General features: G+C 46.0%; 1 protein-coding gene across 2 annotated transcripts in view; it reads left to right on the top strand.

The window, feature by feature from the left end:
- LOC147884959 (fumarate hydratase 1, mitochondrial-like) overlaps window positions 1-20,536 on the top strand; it is a 72,113-nt gene that overhangs the window by 28,780 nt on the left and 22,797 nt on the right. For both annotated transcript variants that reach the window (XM_087397143.1, XM_087397142.1), the window contains exons 5-12: window positions 5,460-5,543; window positions 5,640-5,738; window positions 5,981-6,031; window positions 6,148-6,197; window positions 13,622-13,703; window positions 13,897-13,991; window positions 14,077-14,143; window positions 14,315-14,365. In XM_087397143.1, the coding sequence (XP_087253269.1) occupies window positions 5,460-5,543; window positions 5,640-5,738; window positions 5,981-6,031; window positions 6,148-6,197; window positions 13,622-13,703; window positions 13,897-13,991; window positions 14,077-14,143; window positions 14,315-14,365 (579 nt within the window). The remainder of the gene's footprint in view (window positions 1-5,459; window positions 5,544-5,639; window positions 5,739-5,980; window positions 6,032-6,147; window positions 6,198-13,621; window positions 13,704-13,896; window positions 13,992-14,076; window positions 14,144-14,314; window positions 14,366-20,536) is intronic.

Raw genomic sequence — 20,536 nt, 5'->3', positions numbered from 1 at the left:
GCAGCTCCTCCATCGCTGCCTTCTCTCTCCCTCGCTTCTGCTCCACCCTCCCTCTTTGCCTCCCCCGCCTAGCCTCGCCACCCTTCCTCTTCCCCGCCTCCTACTGCCTCCATTGAGCTCATTGAGCTCTCCCGCTCCCTGTGTCGTTTCAGCCCCCTGGGGGTTCCTCCCGTCATGGGAGGGGGGGGTACATGCTTCCGCTCCTGCAATAAGACTAAGACCTACATCGAACAACGAAATGGGGAAAGGTGGCAAGGATACAGATAAAGCCGCCAAGAAAGATGACAACAAAACCAAGAAACAAACACAACTGAAACTCGAAGATGTGAACACACGCTACAACTACAGTGGACTCGGAGTGGACAGCAAAGCAAAGGCGGGACCCACCTCTGCCTCAGCTTTAGTCACAACATCAGCTTTAACTTCAGTCTCAGCCTCGGTCTCAGCTACATCCTCATCCTCAACCTCAGCGCCAGCCCCAGCTTCAGCGTCAGCTCTAGTTCCAGTTTCAGTTACACTTTCAGCTCCACTTACGGCCATAGCCTCTACAGTTACAGCTACTGGCTCTGATATACCCCTAGCCATGACATCGATTGCTCCACCCTCCCCTAGGATAGAGGGGTTGTCACTGACACCATCTCTCCCTTCTTCTCCCACTACAGTTCTCTCTCCGATTATGACACCTACTTTGGAGGGGTCATACACTGTTCCGCACTACTCGATCTCTCTCCCGTTTGCCTCTCAGTCAGCCCACGCTCCCACACCTTGTTGGGATCGCCTCCTGCAGGCCACTATCATCTCCATACCGCACCCATCTCACCCAGTCATCACCCAGCCTCCAGTCTCATCCTCACACTTTCAAGCCACTGTCCTTTCAGTTTTCGTTAGAGCACGGACGAGCTGACCCACCAGAGGCTTGGGAGTACTTGTTGATGGAGGTCCAGAGCATCCGAGAGTGCGAGAGGGAGCTGTCACGCTTCGCACAAGAGCAGACACGCTTCACCTAGGAGCATGCACGTCTCATACAGGAGCAGTCTCAGGCTATTCGAGTCTAGGCTGATCTTATTCAGGGACTGAGACAGGAGATCTCACAGCTTCGACAAGAGGTCACTGCTATACGTACAGTCCCAGGGAGCACCCCAGTTGTGGAGGCACAGATTGTGAGCATGAGGTATGCTACGAGTTTTAGGGCTGTTTTGTATGAAGTTTTTCAATCATTAATAGCAGGTTCCTTTCTTTGGGGGGGAAAAAAAGTGTGCCAAACATCAGGATCCGTGATGGGGATAGGTGGCTTCCCCTTCGACAAGCATGCCCAAGCAAAGGTGGAGTCACCTCCTTGAAAAGATCGGATCACCTCATCCATCCTATGTGATAGGAAAGTGCCATGTCAAGCATCAGTAGATCCACTTTGTATCTGGTTTTGTTAGATATCCCAAAGCCTGCTCTGGTGTGAGGTGGATCTCATCTCTAGGCACTCATCATCAAACCATGGATTTTGGGGCATCTTTCCAAATGGGGAGCCGGCTGCAGAGCAAGTCGTGAGAAGAAGAAGAAGAAGAAGAATATATTATCGTCCTCTGAAGACCAAAAATCGGCCTATGGGACCTGAAACAATACAAAACCTTACATACATAAAGACTCCTCCCTCAAAGGGGAGGGTAATAAGAGAAACTACCTTTATGTCTAGGTGAGTTTCTGTGCTTGAAAAGCTTAGATACAAATGTTCCTAAAGCTGAGGGTGACGCCTTATGTAGCAAATCAGCCAGTCTGTTATGTCCCTCAAGAAGAGAGCTGAACTTTTTCCTAATGTGTGCATAGTAAGGGCATATCATTACCATGTGTTCTTCTGTTTCTGGCATACCCTGGTCACATAATTGGCATATTCTGCTCTCTCTTGGCATGTCTTTCCATCCTCCTATTTCAATTTGCAGCTGGTGTGATCGGGTGCGAAGTGAAGCCAAAGCCCTCCGCTTATGCATTGCCATAGGTGTGCAAATGTACTTCTGCGTGGCTGACTCCTCTACCGTATAAGTGGGCCAATATTGGGGGTTGATAAATGTGCAGTAGTACTCGAACTTATCTCTATTTTTAGCTGTTTGCCATTTCCTGTAAACATCTTCATCCACCTCCTCTGGTGAGTAGTTCAAGTACTCCTCTACCTCCCACTTCCTGAGAGAGAGAGAGAGAGAGAGAGAGAGAGAGAGAGAGTTTATTGAAAGTCTTCGGAAGACCAAAAGGTTTATGAGACTAAAGAAACCTAATACAGTGAGCTGAAGGGGGAGCCACTAAGCGCATCAACACCCATGATGCGTACATAAAGAAAAATCCATACTTATGATCATAATGGCACCAATACATAGAGAGAAAAGACTCTCTCGAGCTAAGAGGATGGGAGAGCATTGCCGCTCAAGTTTGGCCTGTGTCGTACCGCCGTACCCCCTGCTGTAGTGGTGGTCACATCATGAAGATCGGACCGGAGAAAAGGATCCCCAAGTATGTGTAGGATGCAACCACCCCCACGGGCAACCATCTAAGGTGAAATGATCTCTATGCATGGCTGTCCAGAATGTATTGAAGATCATGACCTTGGTTGTACCAAGGTTGATCTTCAAGTCAGTGTCTCACAGAAGGTATGAAGTGTATCTACGTGTCATTGGAGACCCTCAGTTGAGGAAGACAGTAAGAGCACGTCATTTGCATACAGGACAATCGGGAGCAAGGATCCGGCTAGAGAACAGCAAGCCCCTCCTACGGTCCTAGTACATGTCTCAAGCTCATCTATGTAGAGGCCGAACAAGGTTGGTGATAGCAGATAACCTTGTTTGACCCCAATAGTGCTTATGATCTCCTCAGTCCACCCTGCACCTATCCGCCGAACGCTACCCAAGACTCTCATAAAGTGCCATGATCAGGTGAGAGAAAGAAAGAAAGCTATATTAACGCCTTCAGAAGGCCTCTTGGCGTCTTGGGCCTATGAGAGAAAGTACAATCAAGAACATAACTCATGCAAGCCACTGTGGGCTGAAGCAAAGGGCTTGCTAAGGCCCTTGCTAAGTGCTAAGCTAGTAATCTCAAAACTCAGCCATGTAATCCCAGCCATGTAGAGAGAGAGAAAGAAAGAAAGCAAGAAAGAAAGAAAATTTATTAAAGTCTTCGGAAGACCGATGGGTCTATGAGACTGCGAAAAAACCTGAATACAATGAGTTGTGGTGGTGACCGGCCTGTCCCGCTGCTCTGAGTCCTCCACACTCAACAAATTTGCTAACCTCAGAATCAAGTAATGATGCATAACTCTTGAACGTGACATGTCCAATCATGATGGTCCTGTAGTTCTCTGGGCTCATGGGATCCCCTGCCTTGTGGATGGGAGAGATAGTGTTGCTGGTCCAGGTGCATGGAAACCCAAAGCAAACGGCTTCATTAAATAGCTTGGCTAAGATTGAGGCTAGGAGGTTAATCCCATATGCAATGAACTCAGTGCATAGTCCCTCATGATCCTTCGCTCAGCCATTATGAAGTTTCATTACGGCATCCTTTACCCCCCCCCCTAGTGAAGAGGGTGCAGGATGTGGGGCATGGCATATGTAATAGGTTAGGGGCTGGATAATCTGGGATATCATAGAGTGTGCGTGCATAATCAGACCACACATGAGTGTCAATGAGTGATGGGGGGGACCGTCCCTCTAGAAATCTCCGCCAGAAGTCCTTAGAGTTATTACTGAACAGAATGTTCAATAGCTCCTCCTCGTTCCAACACACGAAGTCAAGTTTCTTTCTGCGTACTAGACGGCGGTACTCGCATAGGGTCGCTGATTCGCTCAGAAGGCTGTTTTTTGCTTCGAATCTAAGCTGACAGCGTAAAGCCTTACACTCATCATCGTACTAGCTATTACAAGATACGGTCCCAAGGGGTGGTGGACGGGTGGAGCGGGTGGTGTGGGAAAGGGCGTGAAGAGCAGCCTCGTGTAGTGAGCGAGTGACTAGGGCAGCACGGTCTTCTAGTAAGGGTATAAAGTCAATGCATGCGAGAAGAATGTACAGACGACCAGAGTAAGTAGGTGAGTGATCGCTATCAAAGCGTATATCATGGTAAGTGGAGTAAGAGCTCAACGGGGTAGAAAGTGTTGTGCAGCGGGGGGTAGAAATGCTAAAGAAAAGATAGGTATGGTCAGCCCTTGGAGGGAGGTGTGCTACAGGAAAGTTAGTGATGCGAGATGTGAAGGCAGGGGATCCCATGATGTAGTCCACAACATTGAAGCTTCCCCCATGTGGAAAGCAAGTGAAGCCACCTGATGCGGGCCATCTGTCAAGACCATTATAGATAATGAGATCATGCATCCTGCCGAGGTCTAATAGGGCTTGCCCATAGGATGTGAGCGATCCTCGTGTGTTAGCCGAAACTCGTAGCAACCTGCCTCCTCAAGGTCAATGTCTGGCAGTAGAGTGGAATCATCCCTGAAGTCGAGGAGTGGTACCTGACGAGTGCCTATTCTCGCGTCGAAGTCCCCAACTAGGAGGACTTCGTCGCGGCTAGAGAAGTCAACGATGGACTGATAAAGAGCAGCAAATGGGGATGTCTCATCCTCCCCTCAAATATCTCTGGCAAAGCAGGAGGTCTTGGGAGGGAAGTAGCAAACTGCGATATAACAAATCCCGGCTATCCATGTGTCGGATCCGAATCCAGAGAAACCTGGAGTGTGGATCTCTCTGCTCCACTGAGATGGTCCCCAAACGTGTGGATCTGTAAAGGACTGCAACTCCTCCTGATCCTCGAACCCCTCCTATATCCCTCGTCTCATCTCTGTAGGCAGGCTCCCATGTATACCTGCTGACTGCTGGTAGTGGGCGCTCTAGACTCTGATGTGTCTCTGTGTAAAAGACTGTGTCGTGACCTGTATAGGGTTCCGAGAAGTTCCCTGGTTTCGACCATAAGGTACCATTACAATTCCAGATGGTATAGGATAGGGTCTCGGATGTTTGAGTCTCATAGGCCCCGCCTTCCTATGTGGGAGGAGAGGTGGGTGCTCGACGGGGGCCTGTAAGGAGTTGTCCTTGCAAATCTTGGCCGGAGTATGGCCAATCATGAGGTTATGGTAGTTTCCAGTCGAGAGAGAGAGAGAGAGAGATGCATACATATTTATATATGTATACTACACACACACACTTTTCTTTGTTTTTCTGTAAATATATTATACACACACACACCCCCTTTTAAGAATGCATTAAAGGGCTGTGTTTCAGCATGTTTTTTCATGGACTTCAAGCTGCCTATGCGTGATGGTGACACGTCAGAACTTCATTTTTTTGGTCTCTCTGCTCCTAGGCTTACTTGTCTCAGGAGTAGCTTGCTCTTTGTATGCTTTTTAAAAGAGTTTTACAGGCTAATCTGCCTGTTATTATTTCAACACTTTGATACACGATCAATTTTTCTGACACTTGAGTTGGGTCTGTTGGTATAGGTAATGCACATTGCAGCTGCAATAGAAATCAATGAAAGACTTATTCCCAAGTTGGAGGGCTTGTACGAGGCTTTGGCCGCAAAGGTACCTTGCCAGTTGTTGCCTTCCTTTCTTTAAAATTTTGTCGTAAGACATTTGCAAAAATGTGAACCGTGTGTTTGTATTTTTGAATTGATGCAGGCAGAAGAGTTCAAGGAAATTGTGAAAATTGGTCGAACACATCTCCAGGATGCTGTTCCTTTGACTCTAGGCCAAGAGTTCAGTGGCTACGCCACACAGGTAATGCCTTTTTTTAAACAGAAAAACACAGGTAATGCCTTTTTGTTTAAGTTTTACTATGTAACATAGAGTCTTTCGCTTCTTACACTAAAAGGGTGTTGTTGAGATTGTCTTTTCTCTGGGCTCTGGATTTTTCATGTTAAGTGGATCAGACCATCATTATGATCACGTATAGAAGACATGATCTGGTTTTCTAATAGGTCCTCATAGTAGTTCTCATATTTATCTTCAAATGATTTCAGGTTAAGTACGGTATTGAACGTGTCAAGAGCACTTTGCCTCATCTCTACCAGGTAAGTGCCCACACGTCTCTGATCTCGGTCTGCTTTTTCCTTGCTTGATGTTTCAACATGTTCCTATTCACCTGCTGAAATAACATTGATTCTTCTATTGATTTTTTGGCTGTCAGCTTGCTCAAGGTGGAACAGCTGTTGGCACAGGACTTAACACAAAGAAGGGGTATTGTCTTTCACTTATTATATCTCCTGATTTAGCTACATGAGGGCATGTGGCTTGGGCAGTGATATTTCATTTGAAGTGTCACCTGCAAGGCTTGGCCTGCAGGCACTTTTTACACTTTCACAGAGCGAGGTGTCCATTGGTTGTATGTTCCCTCCCCTGGCTGCTTGCGCCTGCTTTCAGGATACGCTACGCAGTGAATTGAGACCCGGCAAGGCAGGCTACAAGATGGCCAAAACCCTTAATTTCAGCTCCTTTCTGGATTGCTATATTTGTATTCTCAAAGTTTCTAATAGAAGGTTCTTTTTGGTGACTTGAGAATACCCAGCTAGGAAAACTGTTAGAGGTCAACGTCTCCTGATATCACCTAGAGAGAGAGGGCCTTGCTTGTGGGTGTGCCCGCCCAGTGAATGAGGATAGCATAGAGAGTGAGGGCCTGTGTTGTGGGTGTGCCCGCCCCGCGTGAGTAGGTTAGAGTGGCTGTTCAATGCCATGGAGGGTCCCAGGCAGGGTACGGAGGTTTGTGGGCAGGTATGCCCTGTAGGAGTGCCCTTTAGGCACCCGTTAGAGCCCCTTTTACTGGCTTCAGCCCTCCATGGGCTGGGGGCTTGAGCCCTACGTATAGGGCTGTGTGCAGCCCTGTTGGTGGGTCAGCCCACTTGGCCAGGTCGGCCTGTTGGAGGAGGGGCTCAGCCTTGATATAGGGCCCTGAGGAGCCCCATTTGTTGGGCTGTAGGGTTGGCCCCCTAGGGCTGTGGGTCGGCCCATGTAGGCAGATGGTCGGCCCTGCCCTTGCTGGCCGACTAGGAGGCTGGGGAGGCTATATGTAGCCCCCCCCCACATGTGTTTTCATCACTTTGGTCTGGCAGACGAGCAGAGCCAGCCCAATGTAGCATAATGAGGAGCAGGGTAGTGGAGCAGTTCACCCACTCCCTTGTGCTCCGGTTCTCTTGGTTGTTGAGCTGTTTGTCTGAGCTCCCGAGCAGCCTGTTGGTTCCGAGGTTTTCCCCTTGTTGTAGCAGGGTTTTCTCCAGAGATCACTTGCAGTTCTCTTGTGCCTTTCTCTCGAAGCAGCACAGGTTGCCATGGCTGGCTCTGTCTTCATTCATGGACCTCGCAGACAGTGGGGATGAGAGAGGTTGGTATGCCCAGACACGTAGGTGGTTCGAGAGATTGGGGCTTCACATAGACAGACTACCTCCCTTCCAGTACAGCTTAGACGCTCCATCTATCCCGCTAGGGTACCATGAGGTCACCTAGGTCATTCGAGAGGATCTACTATAGTTGCACACATTCAGGACCTGGTTGGAGCCAAGGGAGCTTCCAGTGAGGCTCAGTTTCTACAGAGACCACTACGTGCGCATCTTTGAGGAGGGCTTCATTGTCCCACCAGAGTACACTTGGATCCACTTGCCACACTCAATGAGGATCTCTATCGGGCAGTTTCGCGTCTCATCACACCGACTCTGCATTGAGAGTGAATGAGCTGAGCGGATACCCAGGGAGAGACACCTATGCACATTATGTGATCGACAGGAGGTCGAGTCAGAGGAGCACTTCGCGTTCAGATGCCCTATGTACTACGAATCCACGATCGATACCATTGTCTTTTTAGGGCCGGTTTTGGGCCACTATCCAGATTTCTCTCATACCCAGACCAAGGATGCCTTGCTGCCTTCATCCATGAAGTTGTCCGCCACAGAGAGCACTTACTCAAGATGTAGAGACAATCTTCAGGCACATGGCCGGACCCTTCTCAGAGCAAGATCACAAAGTTTTTCCAGTCAGATCGCACGAGCCTCGCGGCCACTGATTAGCAAGTGCAATAGAGATCCAAATCCTGAGACACGCTGCACTCGACAGCAAACGGACATGCATATCACATTGAGCGACGTCCCATCCATGTTCAGGCTTGGGACATGACCCGCAGGGGTTACGATAGCCCTGGGTAGGAGCAGAGTTGTTGCCAGGAGATCAAGACGGGCAATACCCACAGACAGTCGCCAGTGCTCCATCACTGGCTACACATCAGTGCCTCTATGACACACATATACCCTTGTGGGGGGCGCATTGCATTAACCAGAGCCAGCCAGCCTTGATGGTGATTGATGGTGATTGACTCGATGATGATGATGATGATGATGATGCCATTACTAATGATATGACTATGTATTGCTCAGCACTTAGCATTTAGCATGGGTGATGATGCTCATTTAGTAGCTCCACCCTTTCTGCTTGTTGTATCAATTTTCTATCAGTCTCATAGATCCATCGGTCTTCAGAAGACTTTAATAAATTTTCTTTCTTTCTTTCTTTCTCCTTTCTCTCCTTCTCAGTGGTGTGTGTGTGTGAGGCGTGCTCTCTCCCGCTACAGTGACGTTCGTCCCATCTGCTTCATTGCCTATGTCACCTACATTAGAGGTGTCATACACTGTCCCACACTACTACTCCACTTTTCTTTCCACTCTCCCTCTCAACCAGCCATCTCTCCCACACCCAGCTAGTATCATTCCACCAATGCCGCAGACATCCCCATATCTCACCCAGCTAGCCCAATCACCGCCCACCATTTTGCCACATTCTCCTAGTTTTGTACCACAAACTTTTCAGTTTCAGTTTGGGCGACACTAGCTAACCCATCACCAGATGCCTGAGAGTCTTTGCTCATGGAGGTACATAGCATTCATGTACGCGAGGTGGAGTTGACTCGCTCACAGATTGCGAGCATGCAATTTGTAATTGAGGAAACATCCAGATGGGCAGATGTGGCCAAACAAGAACCTATGAAGGCAACATCAAAGTCCATGGCATTCCACGCAATGACGCTACATTGAAGAGCGATGCGACTGCATTTGTGGCCACTACTCTTAGGATAGCTGAGCACAGGATTGAAAGGGCATGGCGAGTGGGAAGAGACCCCAATCGAGAGTAGCCCCTTATCATATAATTCCATGATGCTCATGCACAACTCTCAGCTCTACGGCGTAGATCAGTCTTACAGGAATAGCCATCAATATCCATGGATGGCTGTTGTAAATGTAAAGATAGGGAGAGTAAAAAAAGGAAAATGGTTGGCCCTCCCTTCAAAAGGTGACATGTATAAAAGGCCAAATGGTTGACTTTGGTCTTCATCGTTGTATGCACAAGTTTGGAATACAAGCTTCCTATTCTCTTCCAAGAGTGTCTTTGGGTGTTCTCTTGTTTCCTTTGTAGTGCCTTTGTGTTTGCCACTCCATCCCCCTTCACTCTTCTCTTCCCTTCTCCTTCTCCCTCCCTTCTCCCCTCTCCTCTCTTCTCCCCCTTCCCTCTTTCTCTTGTGGAAACACATTGCAACAATCTGGGAGCCGCTTGAGTGACACATGCGGACGGCTCGTGCTTTGCATTGCTCTCACAAGAAGTAGCTTGGAGTGGAGGCTCCATCGGCATTCCTTCAAGATCCCCATGACAAGTGAGTCACCGTTGAGACTACATATCTTTGGCGCTGTTGTCGAGGAGTTCAAGGTATGTTTTTGCATTGCATTTGTCTTCTCTCATCATCTATCCATTGCTCATTGTTTCAAGCTTAACTTGGAGCTTTGTTAGTGGATTTGTAGGAGAGGAATGAGTGAGGAAGTGTGAGTTTGGATGGAACAGAGATGAAAACTGTCATTTTCTGTTGGATTGCATTTTTGAGCATAGGAAGCTTGATTTTTATGTTTGTTAGTGTTTTGAAGTGATAGGAAGGTAGTTTATAAGATTGCTAAGGTGTGTGTGATAGCAAATCCTAATGAAAACACAGAAAAATGGAGATGGAAGCTCAATTTCGAAATGGTTCTTGAGGGTGAACAACCCAACTTGTAGAAGTCTTTCATTCATGCACCCGAAGTTGATGTTTTTTGCTCTTTTCTGTTTAGTATAGGTGGTTTTGATAGTGCATAGCACCCACAAACACTTAGCTGACACAAAAACTCAGAAATCACCAAATAGAAGTCGGCAGAATTTGTGTTCCCAGACATTTTCTATCCCCACGGGTCGTCGCCATAGCGTTAACTCGTCGCCAAAGTGCTAACTCACCGGTCAAACCTGCGTTGACCCACCGACTTAGTCCTTATCCCCACGACCTAACTTTTGAACGCCATCTAACCCACCGCCTTAATTAATACGTATCAGAATCAGTGATCCCGCCAGTCTGACAGGCGTTGACCCGTGGCCTTGAGCTTATGCCCACGATTATTGTCTTACTGTCAACCCCACATCCGTCGCCATACTCGCATCCCACCGAGCCAGATAACCCGCTGAAGGACGCCTAAGGCTCATCCCTACGACCGTTGCCTCTGTCACGTCGCTATACTCACATGCCGCTGACCTTATCATCCCATAGCCGTAGCTCCAATCCCACGACCGTGGGCATACCACCTGCATTCTATCCCACCGACTGTGTCACTTCCCATCCCTACGACCGTTGCCTTAGCTTCATCCCTACCACCGTCGCCTTAGTCCTATCCCCACGCCCGTCGGGATATCTCTGGGGTAGTCCAAAAAATACAGAATTAAAGCTTTAGCCAGAGAGTGCCATTTTAGAGATCTTATACGTGCACTTGAGATCTGGAAGAATTTTGTCCAAGGAACCCGCGCTTGAGGACAGTGTTTTGAGCTACGCTCAGCCCATCTTTCGCCCCAGTTGGGGATCGATCCAAATCAGAAGCTCGGTTCCAAGTTATCACTTAGTGATAGGACCTTAACGAGAGGATCCATCTAGCTCCGACGAGACGGAGAGGTTGGACGAGGAGATGCAAGACCCCGCAGGTCGGAGGGCTTTCGAAGCTCCCTTCACTAGTTTGGCTCTCCCCAACTCTTTTGCTCCTTCTGTAGCATCCAGGTTAAGAGATACGATAACCAACATGTTTGGACGGTTGGGCCTGACGGATTTAGCAGACATGGAGAACCCTTTTGCCAATATGTCTGTGGGAAGGGAAGGTCAACAACAACCAGCTCCTGAGCCGTAGACAGGGACTAAAACCACCTTTGTGGACCCGGGGCCCACAGCTTTCGCAAGGCACCCTCAGTGGGAACGCATGGAGGATGAAAACCCATGGATGAGGGACTTCGTAGGATGAGACCCTAGCCGAGGAGATGTGTGAGACTCTCATGGGAGAACTTCTTATGAACTCCCGATCTTCCAGGTGCCCCCGACCTTCGCCAGCTATGTGGTACCACAAGTTCCACCCTACCGCCCAATGCAAGGAACCTCCATGCAAATGCCTTGTGACCCACCTCCTCCGGGAGTCCGACCGTTTCCACTCGCAGCTGTTGCTCCAATGGATGGAGGGTCAGGCGCTTCCGCCTCAATGCCAGTACTAGCAACTTAGTGGATTCCGCCACTAGAGGCCGCCTCTACGTCCTGTTAGGCCCACAACGGCGCCGCCTCCACCAGCTCCCCAAACGATATTATCAGATGAGGCCATGCGCATCCTGGTAAATGCGCTAGGAAGGGGGGCCACACCACCCCCGGTTGCACCTGTGTTTCTAGCAGGGATCACAAATCCCTCGAGGAGTCAACTCATAGCCATCTCCAAGTTGATGACCCAATTTTTTGGGGAAGGAGATCCAGTCTCCCAAGTGAAGTGATTCAAGCAGATATGTGAAGCCTTTGGTGCTCCCGCAGATCTCGAAATGGAGAAGGAGGATTTGCTATTTCAATCTATCCTTTGAAACTCTCCCAGAGATTGGGACAATTTCGTAAGAGGATTCCGATGAGAATGGACACCAGGCAACTTAGAATGCTAGAGAGTGCGGCACCTTCAAGTTAGTGTGGCGGCACATTATGTTGTGGATCTTGTTGCTGGAACAGAGGCTTGAGGACAGTGTCAATACGTGGTGGGGCTAAGTCAGGGATGGGATCTTGTGCTTTCTTCTCAGCCTCGAATTGAGCTTGTTCTTTTTGCACCCATTGTTGAAGCGCCACCACCCCCACGCTCTCCTTATTTGGGGGGTTACAAATGGAGAGATGACCAGTGTGTTTCCAACAATTACTAGAGAGGCTATGTAAGTTCTTGGAAATCATAGATTGTATCCAAGTGTATCTGTGCAAAATTGGCTGATTTCAGAAGAAAATAGTAGAAAGCCAGCAATTTTTGTGTAGAAACTAGCAAGGTTAGCAATAGTGAAAATGAAGCGTGACAGTGCTAAGAAAGAGAATCTTAGAAACATGTGTCAAAAATTAGGCTAGGCCCTAGTATTGGTCAATTAAACCTTTGCATTGAGATATATAGGGGTAAAATAAAAGCTCTTCATACAGACTCAACCCTTATATGGCAAAATTCTAGTGATGTTGACCAATTCATTATGTATCAACATAAGTTTGGAGAAGTTAAAATTTGCAAAAATTTTGACCAAGTATTAGCCATTATGTGCTCATGCATGCAAAGAAGAGTAAGTTTCCAAGGTGAAGATGTGATAGTCTAAAAACTTGGAATGAATCAACTCCAAGAGGTCATTTCTTTACATCTCACCATATGGATCTACAAGATCTATCTCTTTACCTTACATCCCCTTCTTCACACCCCGACACACCTCGGAGGTGATTGATGGTGGTTATGATATGACATTTGAGTATGGCCATTACAATCGTATGCACATGTGGTATCTAAATAGGGTTGGTGGCGAATAAATTTGGCTATGTGCTGAATTTGTTGATTTTGTCTGGTATGCCTGTAATGGTGATCTTTTGGTGCGGGATCACACATATTGGAAAAAATGAAGAATTCTTGAAATAGTGGACTAACCCAGATCAAATAACCATTTCTTTAATCACATCTTTTCAGACACCAGATCTCAAAATCCACACAGACAGAAAAGATCATTTTATTCCATAGTTGCTTGAAAGATTCCTTGACGAAACGTGCTTGCTTGTTAAAAACGCCCTTGATGTATACCATCACTCATACTTTTCCATTCTTTATACTCGAAGTAAATATGTTTCTTGTGTGTGTGTGGATTTTCATGCATTGACAATAAATCTATCAGATAACAATGTTTGGAAGACTATTTGTATGTACACATTCTCACCATGTTTGCACGTTCATGCACATGAGACAAGCTCATGCATTTGAATTGCCAATTTCCAAGGCAAGGTGCAGACAGTCGAGAGGGAAGCCATATTAAATGATTAAGATGGATGATGGCAAAAGGTTATATTGGAGCTTTTGTAGTGGAAAGGATGGCTGCGTGTAATAGCTCCTTGCTGGATAGCTGCATATTTATCTGCTTCTTGCCCGTTGCATATTAGAAAGTGTGTATTCGGTGATATAAAATTGACAATGGCTAAGTGAAACTGTAAGAGCTTCTTACAGCGTGTTGGAATCTGTAGAGGGCATGCTTGAAGCGTTGAACTTGAATCTGCAACTATAAGCGCAATGATAATTGTCCTTTGTTCCCTTGGGCAGATTTGACAAGAATGTTGCAAGTGTGGTAGCAGAAGAGACAAAGCTACCTTTTGTCACTGCTGAGAACAAGTTTGAAGCTTTGGTATTTCATTACATTCCATGTTTTGGATCCTTTTGAAAGGAAGTCAGATCTTCATTAAATGAGTTGTGAAACTGGTCTTCTGTGCTTGCAACTTGTTAGGGGATAGGTACGTTTTTCCTCATTTAAGTCGACCATCACACCATTCTTGTGTTTTCTAATTGCTATTTTTTTGTTTTGCTTCATTTGTTATCAGGCAGCTCATGATGCCATTGTGGAGCTCAGTGGCGCTTTGAATACAGTTGCAGTGTCACTATTTAAGATAGCCAATGACATACGTTTTCTTGGCAGGTGAGATCTTGAAGCCAAACTGGGGAACTGCTGTAATGAATTGCTTGCAGCAAGCTTAATGTTAACATGTGTTGATTTTGTACAGTGGCCCTCGATGTGGATTAGGTGAACTACTTATTCCAGAGAATGAACCTGGCAGCAGCATAATGCCTGTGTGTTCAGAAACTTCTCTTATGTAATAGGTTTTATATGTATTTTTGTTCTTAGTCGTATTTCCTTCTTCTCTTGAACTCAGAAATATCTGTATGATGTTTAAAGAGAATGAGGTTCTATCTGGATAATCTACTCATAGAAATAAATGAATGGTTTACCGTGCTCCACAGGGCAAAGTCAATCCAACCCAATGTGAGGCAATGACCATGGTTTGTGCACAGGTATTCATTTGTGCTATCATTGTGGTTACACGTTCTGGAAGTGAAGTAACATAGGAGCCCTGCAAGTATGTAGTACAGATAATAATTGGCAAACTTTGTGGCAATGTTGTTCCTGAATACAAAGCTTCCACAATGCAAATGGAAAAAGCACAATGAGAAATTTAAAATACATAACACGTATTGTTATATGAATAGTAGGAATAATACATTAAAATAAGATTAATTAAAGTTAGATGTAAAGATACTACACACTAAAATCAAATAAAAGTGCAAGTAAGCCTCAAAAAGCACAAGAAGTCTCGATAAATTCTAAAAACTAAATTCAAATGTATGTATATAATATCAGCTATGCAAAACCTTGAGCTTAGAGCAAAATAGAAAGTGCGTTATCTCCCACGATGAACCAAATAGTATGCGAACCAAACTTAGCGAGAATCGCAACAGTCTCAAAATTCCTAAAGCTGTCTTTGTTTATGGCAAGGACCTGTGAAGATGGTCAGTGTTGGACAAATAGCCGGTTCTTTTGTCAGAGCTCTCAGGAAGACTTTTTCCTTCCAGAACTAACATTGATAAGATTGAACCATATTACTCTTGACCTGGCCCAAGAAACCGGGGCGTAGAGCAGCATTCATTCGGAGATCTACTCTTGAAGCATGGAAATGTTTTTTTCTTTCAATTGACGGTTGCACTATTGCTTGGGTGTTGAAGCTGATAATGCAGGACAGCTTAGCTTTTATATAAAAACAGCTTGTGGGCAGCCTAATTTATCTGACTTCTACTAGGCCTGATATCAGCATGCAGTCCCTAAAGCAAGTCAGTTTATGCAGAAACCAGGGAGTTGCAAGAATGGGCTGGTTCAGAGAGACGAGATTTTCTCTTGGCTCAGATGCAGTCACTTGGAGCAGTTGAAAGCAACAGATAGCTGCATTGTCTTCCTTTGAATCTGAGTACAAGGCAGCAAGCATGGCAGCATGTGAAGCCACATGGTTAAGGCTTCTACTGAAAGAGATTGGAATGCCTCAAAAATGAAATACAACTGTGTTGTTTTGTAACAACAGAAGCAGTATATGTCCGGCCAAAACACAGCTGGATTGTCATTTTTTAGGTAGATTTTCACTTCATCAGAGAGAAACTTGCATCACATGTCATTTTTACCACACAAATGAGCAAGTAGCTGACATTTTAACAAAGCCATTGGGTGGTCCAGAGTTTGAATGGTGCAGGGACATGCTTGGACTACAAGACATCAAAATGAGCATAAAGGGAAATTGTTAGGAAATTAATGCTCAATCAATGTACTTATTGATGTCATTTATGGACCAATCAGTGATTGCTTTTAAATTTGACATCAGTTAAGCTCAATGACCGATGTCATTTATGGACCAATTAGTGATCGTTTTTCAATCTGACAAGTTAAAGCTCGGCATGGATGCTTATCTTATAATGGGCCAATAAATTTGTTGGCCTCTCACACATCATCATCAGGTCTAGAAACCCATTCCCACTTGCTTCATGCAATCCCAACAGTCTATGTATGCTTATGGAATGGTCTTGTAGTGTACGTCATTATTATAGGGATTTCAACCTTGTGGGTGATCGGTGAGGTTAAGTCACGTCCCCATCTGAGAGTGCCCAAAGGAGGAGTGCAAGGGGGAGGTGGACCAGGGTATGTTAGATGCCATGTGGGCAGTGTTTCAGCCTGCCCAGGGGGACTGGTCTGACAAGCAAATCTAGGCTGCCACATGGGCAGCACATGGGCTGCTTTGTGGGCAGCAAGCACACTAAGCATATGCAGGAATCGCAGCTGCCACATGGGCTGACATGTGGCCTGCACAAAAGGGTGCACCTTGCCGTTTGGAGTGACAGAAACAGTATTGAACAGGGGAGCAGCAGTGCAGAGCTGATTGGAGCTGATGGGCAGAACATGTCGGAACACAGGCATGGATGTCTGGGCTGCCACGCGGCAGTCAGTTGAAGGCTATGGGAATCCATCACAGGATGAATTGGTGATAGAAAGCTGTTGCAGACACTAGTTCAGAACGGACAGATGGTGGAATGTCTGGGGCATATTTTTGGATCATGCATAGGGCCTGGAAGAGGCCTGGAACAGGTCTGATAGATGCAGGCTGGTTCAAGGCTGCCATGTGGCCAGAAGAGACAAGAAAGGGCTGCAAGGTGTAGACCTTGAGTCCTTATATAGAGTCCAACCAGGTCGGCTGGTAGGGCAGGTAATGAAGCCTGAAATCAGAATTCCATTATGACAAGTTTGAATTTTTAGGGTTTTAGGTGATATGTGGCAGGCTGCAGGCTGAGCTGGCAGCAAGGCCAGCTGGGAAGGGGCAAGTGGCAAGAGAGAGGGGAACAAGTGTGGGGGGCCAGCCTATCATTTAGTGGGCTGGAAAAGTTGCCAACTTGGGACAGCCTAGCCCCCACAAACTTGCCATCTTGGGTAGATGGTGGGCTGGACCTATAAAAGAAGCCAGCCCCCTCCCTCATTTCACACAAAATCCCACGTCTAATTCAGTCCTCCTCCCTCCTTGGTACAGCAGCCCTCTTCCCTCCCCATTCTTGGTGTAGCCAACCTCCATTTCAGGTCCTCTTGGTGGTGTAGCAGACTCTCTCTCTCCTCTGCGAGGCTTGTCTCTCTACAACAGACTTTTTCTCTCTACAGTTTCAGGCTTCTCTCTCTGCAGAAATCCCTCTTTCTCTTCACCTCTGAAGCAGCAGCCACGCCTCTTTCTCTTCCCCCTACCTTGGAGCAGCTACAACACTCACTCTCTATGCCATTACTCCACTCCAAGGCTTTCTCTCTCTTTCGTGCATCACTTTTTGTGAGTTAATCTCTTTCCATCCCCAAGATCTCACTCATCCAAGCAAGAGGGGCTGCAAATTTCACCAAAGGCTCCATAACCAAGGGAGCAGAAGTGAAGGGGAGTTTGAATCTGAGATTTGCTTATTTGTAGTACATTTTTGCATTGAAATTTCGGCTTTTTCTAGAGATCTAGTGCATGCAACTAATGTGGGATGATTATGCATGCATCTTCCTTGCGGATTGAGGTGCCCTTGGAGTCCAATTCTCACTAGTTCCAGTTTTTGAGTCATCCTTGTATATAAGCTCAACTTGAGTATTGTCATCTTGCAATTATTGTCTATGTCTCCTCTCTCAAGAGTTTGAGTCCAAGTTTGTAAGGTGCATTGCACCTTGGCCTTGTATCTCCATTTGAGGAATAAAAGAGCCTGGATAAGGGGGGGGGGGGGGGGGGCGTCTTAGCCCCTCAACCCAAGTGCAATTGTGTATATCTCTTTGTTGCTACTCTAAAGTTATCAAGTTATGCAAGCTCTTATTCATGCAAATTCCATTCCAACATGGTGCATAGGAGTAGCAATGGAAGACAACTTTGGAGGAGACTTACGCCTCAGTTTGGGCTGCATTCAGAGCAACAAGGAAGTCAAGGATCCATAGCAAGCAGTATCTTACAAGACTATCCGAGAGGATCAATTGGAAGGTGTGATTGCGGATCACACATACGAAACCCACACAAGCTCTACGTGACCATTGCAGGCCAAGTGTTTTGGAAGTGTCAAGGAGTAGGAGAACAGCCTTATATATGTACAAGGGTCCATTTCTAGTCAACACTCCTCTGATAGAGGGTGGTATTCTAGTTATAGCTTTTGTATTATGTCCATATTGGATGGAAATATATTTTGTTGGTTCTACATCTCTCTTTTGTGCATTGTCTATTTGCTATCTATACATCTATTGAAGTATGCACTAAGGGTAAGAAGTCTGGATTTGAACGTACGAGTATGTGAGTTGTGTGAGTTCTTGGGCTCCATAACTCTATCTCTGGGGCTAGCTTCCACTGTGCATGCCCTTTGCTCTAATACCCTTGATGGATGGTCACAAGTGGTGGGAGCTCGAAGGCAATAGAACTTAGCTCCTATGTCTGAAGGGCCAGTGCCCTTGCGAAAAGGATGGTGACTCAGGTTTAGGCAGGCGTACGGAACCTCTATCTCTTTCATTTCATTATCATGGCCACTAGATATCCGATTCCAAACTCTGGGAGAACGGGCACGTTGGATGAGATAAATTACTCTCCGTGAAAGATGAAGGTCCGGAGCCACCTAGTGGTGTGAGATCAACTTGGGAGATTGCGACAGGAGTAGATCTAATGCCTCAGCCCACCATGACTTCAGTCACTGTAAATGCAACTATGATTACAGTACCACTGGATCTTGTAGCAGTGAGAGATTGGGTGAGGCACCAAAGCAAGATGTTCTCTGTGATCTTCTTCTGTCTTTGAGAAGACTAAGATATCATCAAAGAAAGTACATGTGAACTACCTATACTTTCGGAAGATGCGATCCATCATTCTATTGAATGCGGCTGGAGCATTTATTAACCCAATAGGCATCACTAAGTATTCACACAACCCAAATGTAGTGCGAAAAGCTGTCTTATGCACATCTTGTGGTTGTATTCTGACTTGATGATAACCACTCTTCAAGTCTATCCTACTGAAAATTGTTGCTCCTCTGAGCTAGTCAAGCACATCATCTATGCATGGTATCGGAAATCTATTTTTGATGGTCATCTTATTTAATGCGCGGTAATCAATACACATTCGAAAAGAACCATCTTTCTTGTGTACTAAAAGTACCGGTGAGCAAAAAGTAGATGAGCTGGGCTGAATCAACCCTTTGGTCAGCAAGTCCTACACCTAAGCCATAATCTCCTCTCTCTGAGTCGCACCGACTCTATTTGGTGGCTCACTACCAGGCATTAACTCTATCTGATGATCCTTTAGTCTCTCTGGGGGTAACTCCCCTGGCAAAGCATCTGAAAAACAATCTTTAAAGTTCACAATAAACGGAAATATATCATTGTCTGCATCATTCATTTCAGCATGCATATCATTTTCTTTTTCTTTTACAAAAACCATGTACGCGAAAATTGCAGACTTTATTGCTTTACCACATGTAACATTAGATACAATGGGAATAGTTTCCCCTTTATTCTTGGCAACTAAACGCTGGTTTTTCCCTCTATGGATAAAACTCAACACCCTCTCAGGGTTTTCTATCTTTACTTCCTTTCGATGAAACCAGGGTGTACCAAGTACAACATCATGCTGCTTGAGAGGAGAAATTAAGAAGTACTCTTGATCTATATAACTCTGTACATGGACACGAAGCTTTCCAATCAAAGGAGTGACTTGCACTGGATCCCCATGGAACATCTGATCAGCATCAAGAGCTCTGCCTAGCCCTTCTGTTTTAATCCCTAATATCAGGGCTAAGTCTTCATATATGAAATTGTCTATAGACCCTGGATCAAATAGGATTAATGCTTGCTGATCTCTTACCTTTCCCCATGATAGCAAAAGCTCTTTTTCCTTTGGGTCTTAGGTACTACCCAAAACATCTGGGACTACTCCCACCATTGGTCTCGGTGGTACTTGTGGCTTTTTTTGCTCCTTAGAACCCGAAGGCTTCTCAAGGCACTAGGTAGCCATATGCCCCCCTTTCCCACATCTAAAGCATTTCCCATCTCTGTGGAATTCAGCTATCTGTTCAGGAGTGAATTGGGATTTGCCTTTATATGTCTTTGAGAACTGAGTACCCCTCAGCTTATGAGGTTGAAACCCTTTCTTCTTAACCTTGGGATACTCTTTCTTTTCTGATACTTGCAAGGATGGCACTGTGGCTGGATCTTGCATCTGCATGAGACTGGCTATTGAAGCTGAATGCATAATGTCTTGAATGCTCTTAACCTCTGAGTATTCACCACTGCTTGAATTTTTGAATTGAGACGTGCCCTGTACTTTCTCAGTTGGGTTCTTTTGGGGATCTTTTTGAAAGGTGCAACCTGCAAATAAGCATCCCAAAACTTTTGATTGTACACCTCCACTGTGTCTCCTCTATCCATATGTAAACTGTCCCAACCTTGAAGGACATGATCTCTGAACTGTTTAGGCATGAACTGCTGGTAGAAGGCTAAGCTCTTACACCTCTTTGGGGCTGACCCATCTGTGGTCTGTGCACTCCACCATGCACTAGCTGTCTCTGTCAAGTGCAAGCTGACCATTCTCAACTTGGAAGTTTTATGTACCAAATGCAACATCAAACTGCCTAATGAACTGCAGTGCCTTCTGTGTATGACCATATTGA

Source organism: Dipteris shenzhenensis, chromosome 26 (genome assembly GCF_047967505.1).
Source record: "Dipteris shenzhenensis isolate YYH24624 ecotype China chromosome 26, Dip_SZ_1.0, whole genome shotgun sequence".
Lineage (NCBI taxonomy): Eukaryota > Viridiplantae > Streptophyta > Polypodiopsida > Gleicheniales > Dipteridaceae > Dipteris > Dipteris shenzhenensis.
The sequence above is the reverse complement of the archived record's forward strand: the minus strand, read 5'-3'. Positions and strand labels throughout refer to the sequence as shown.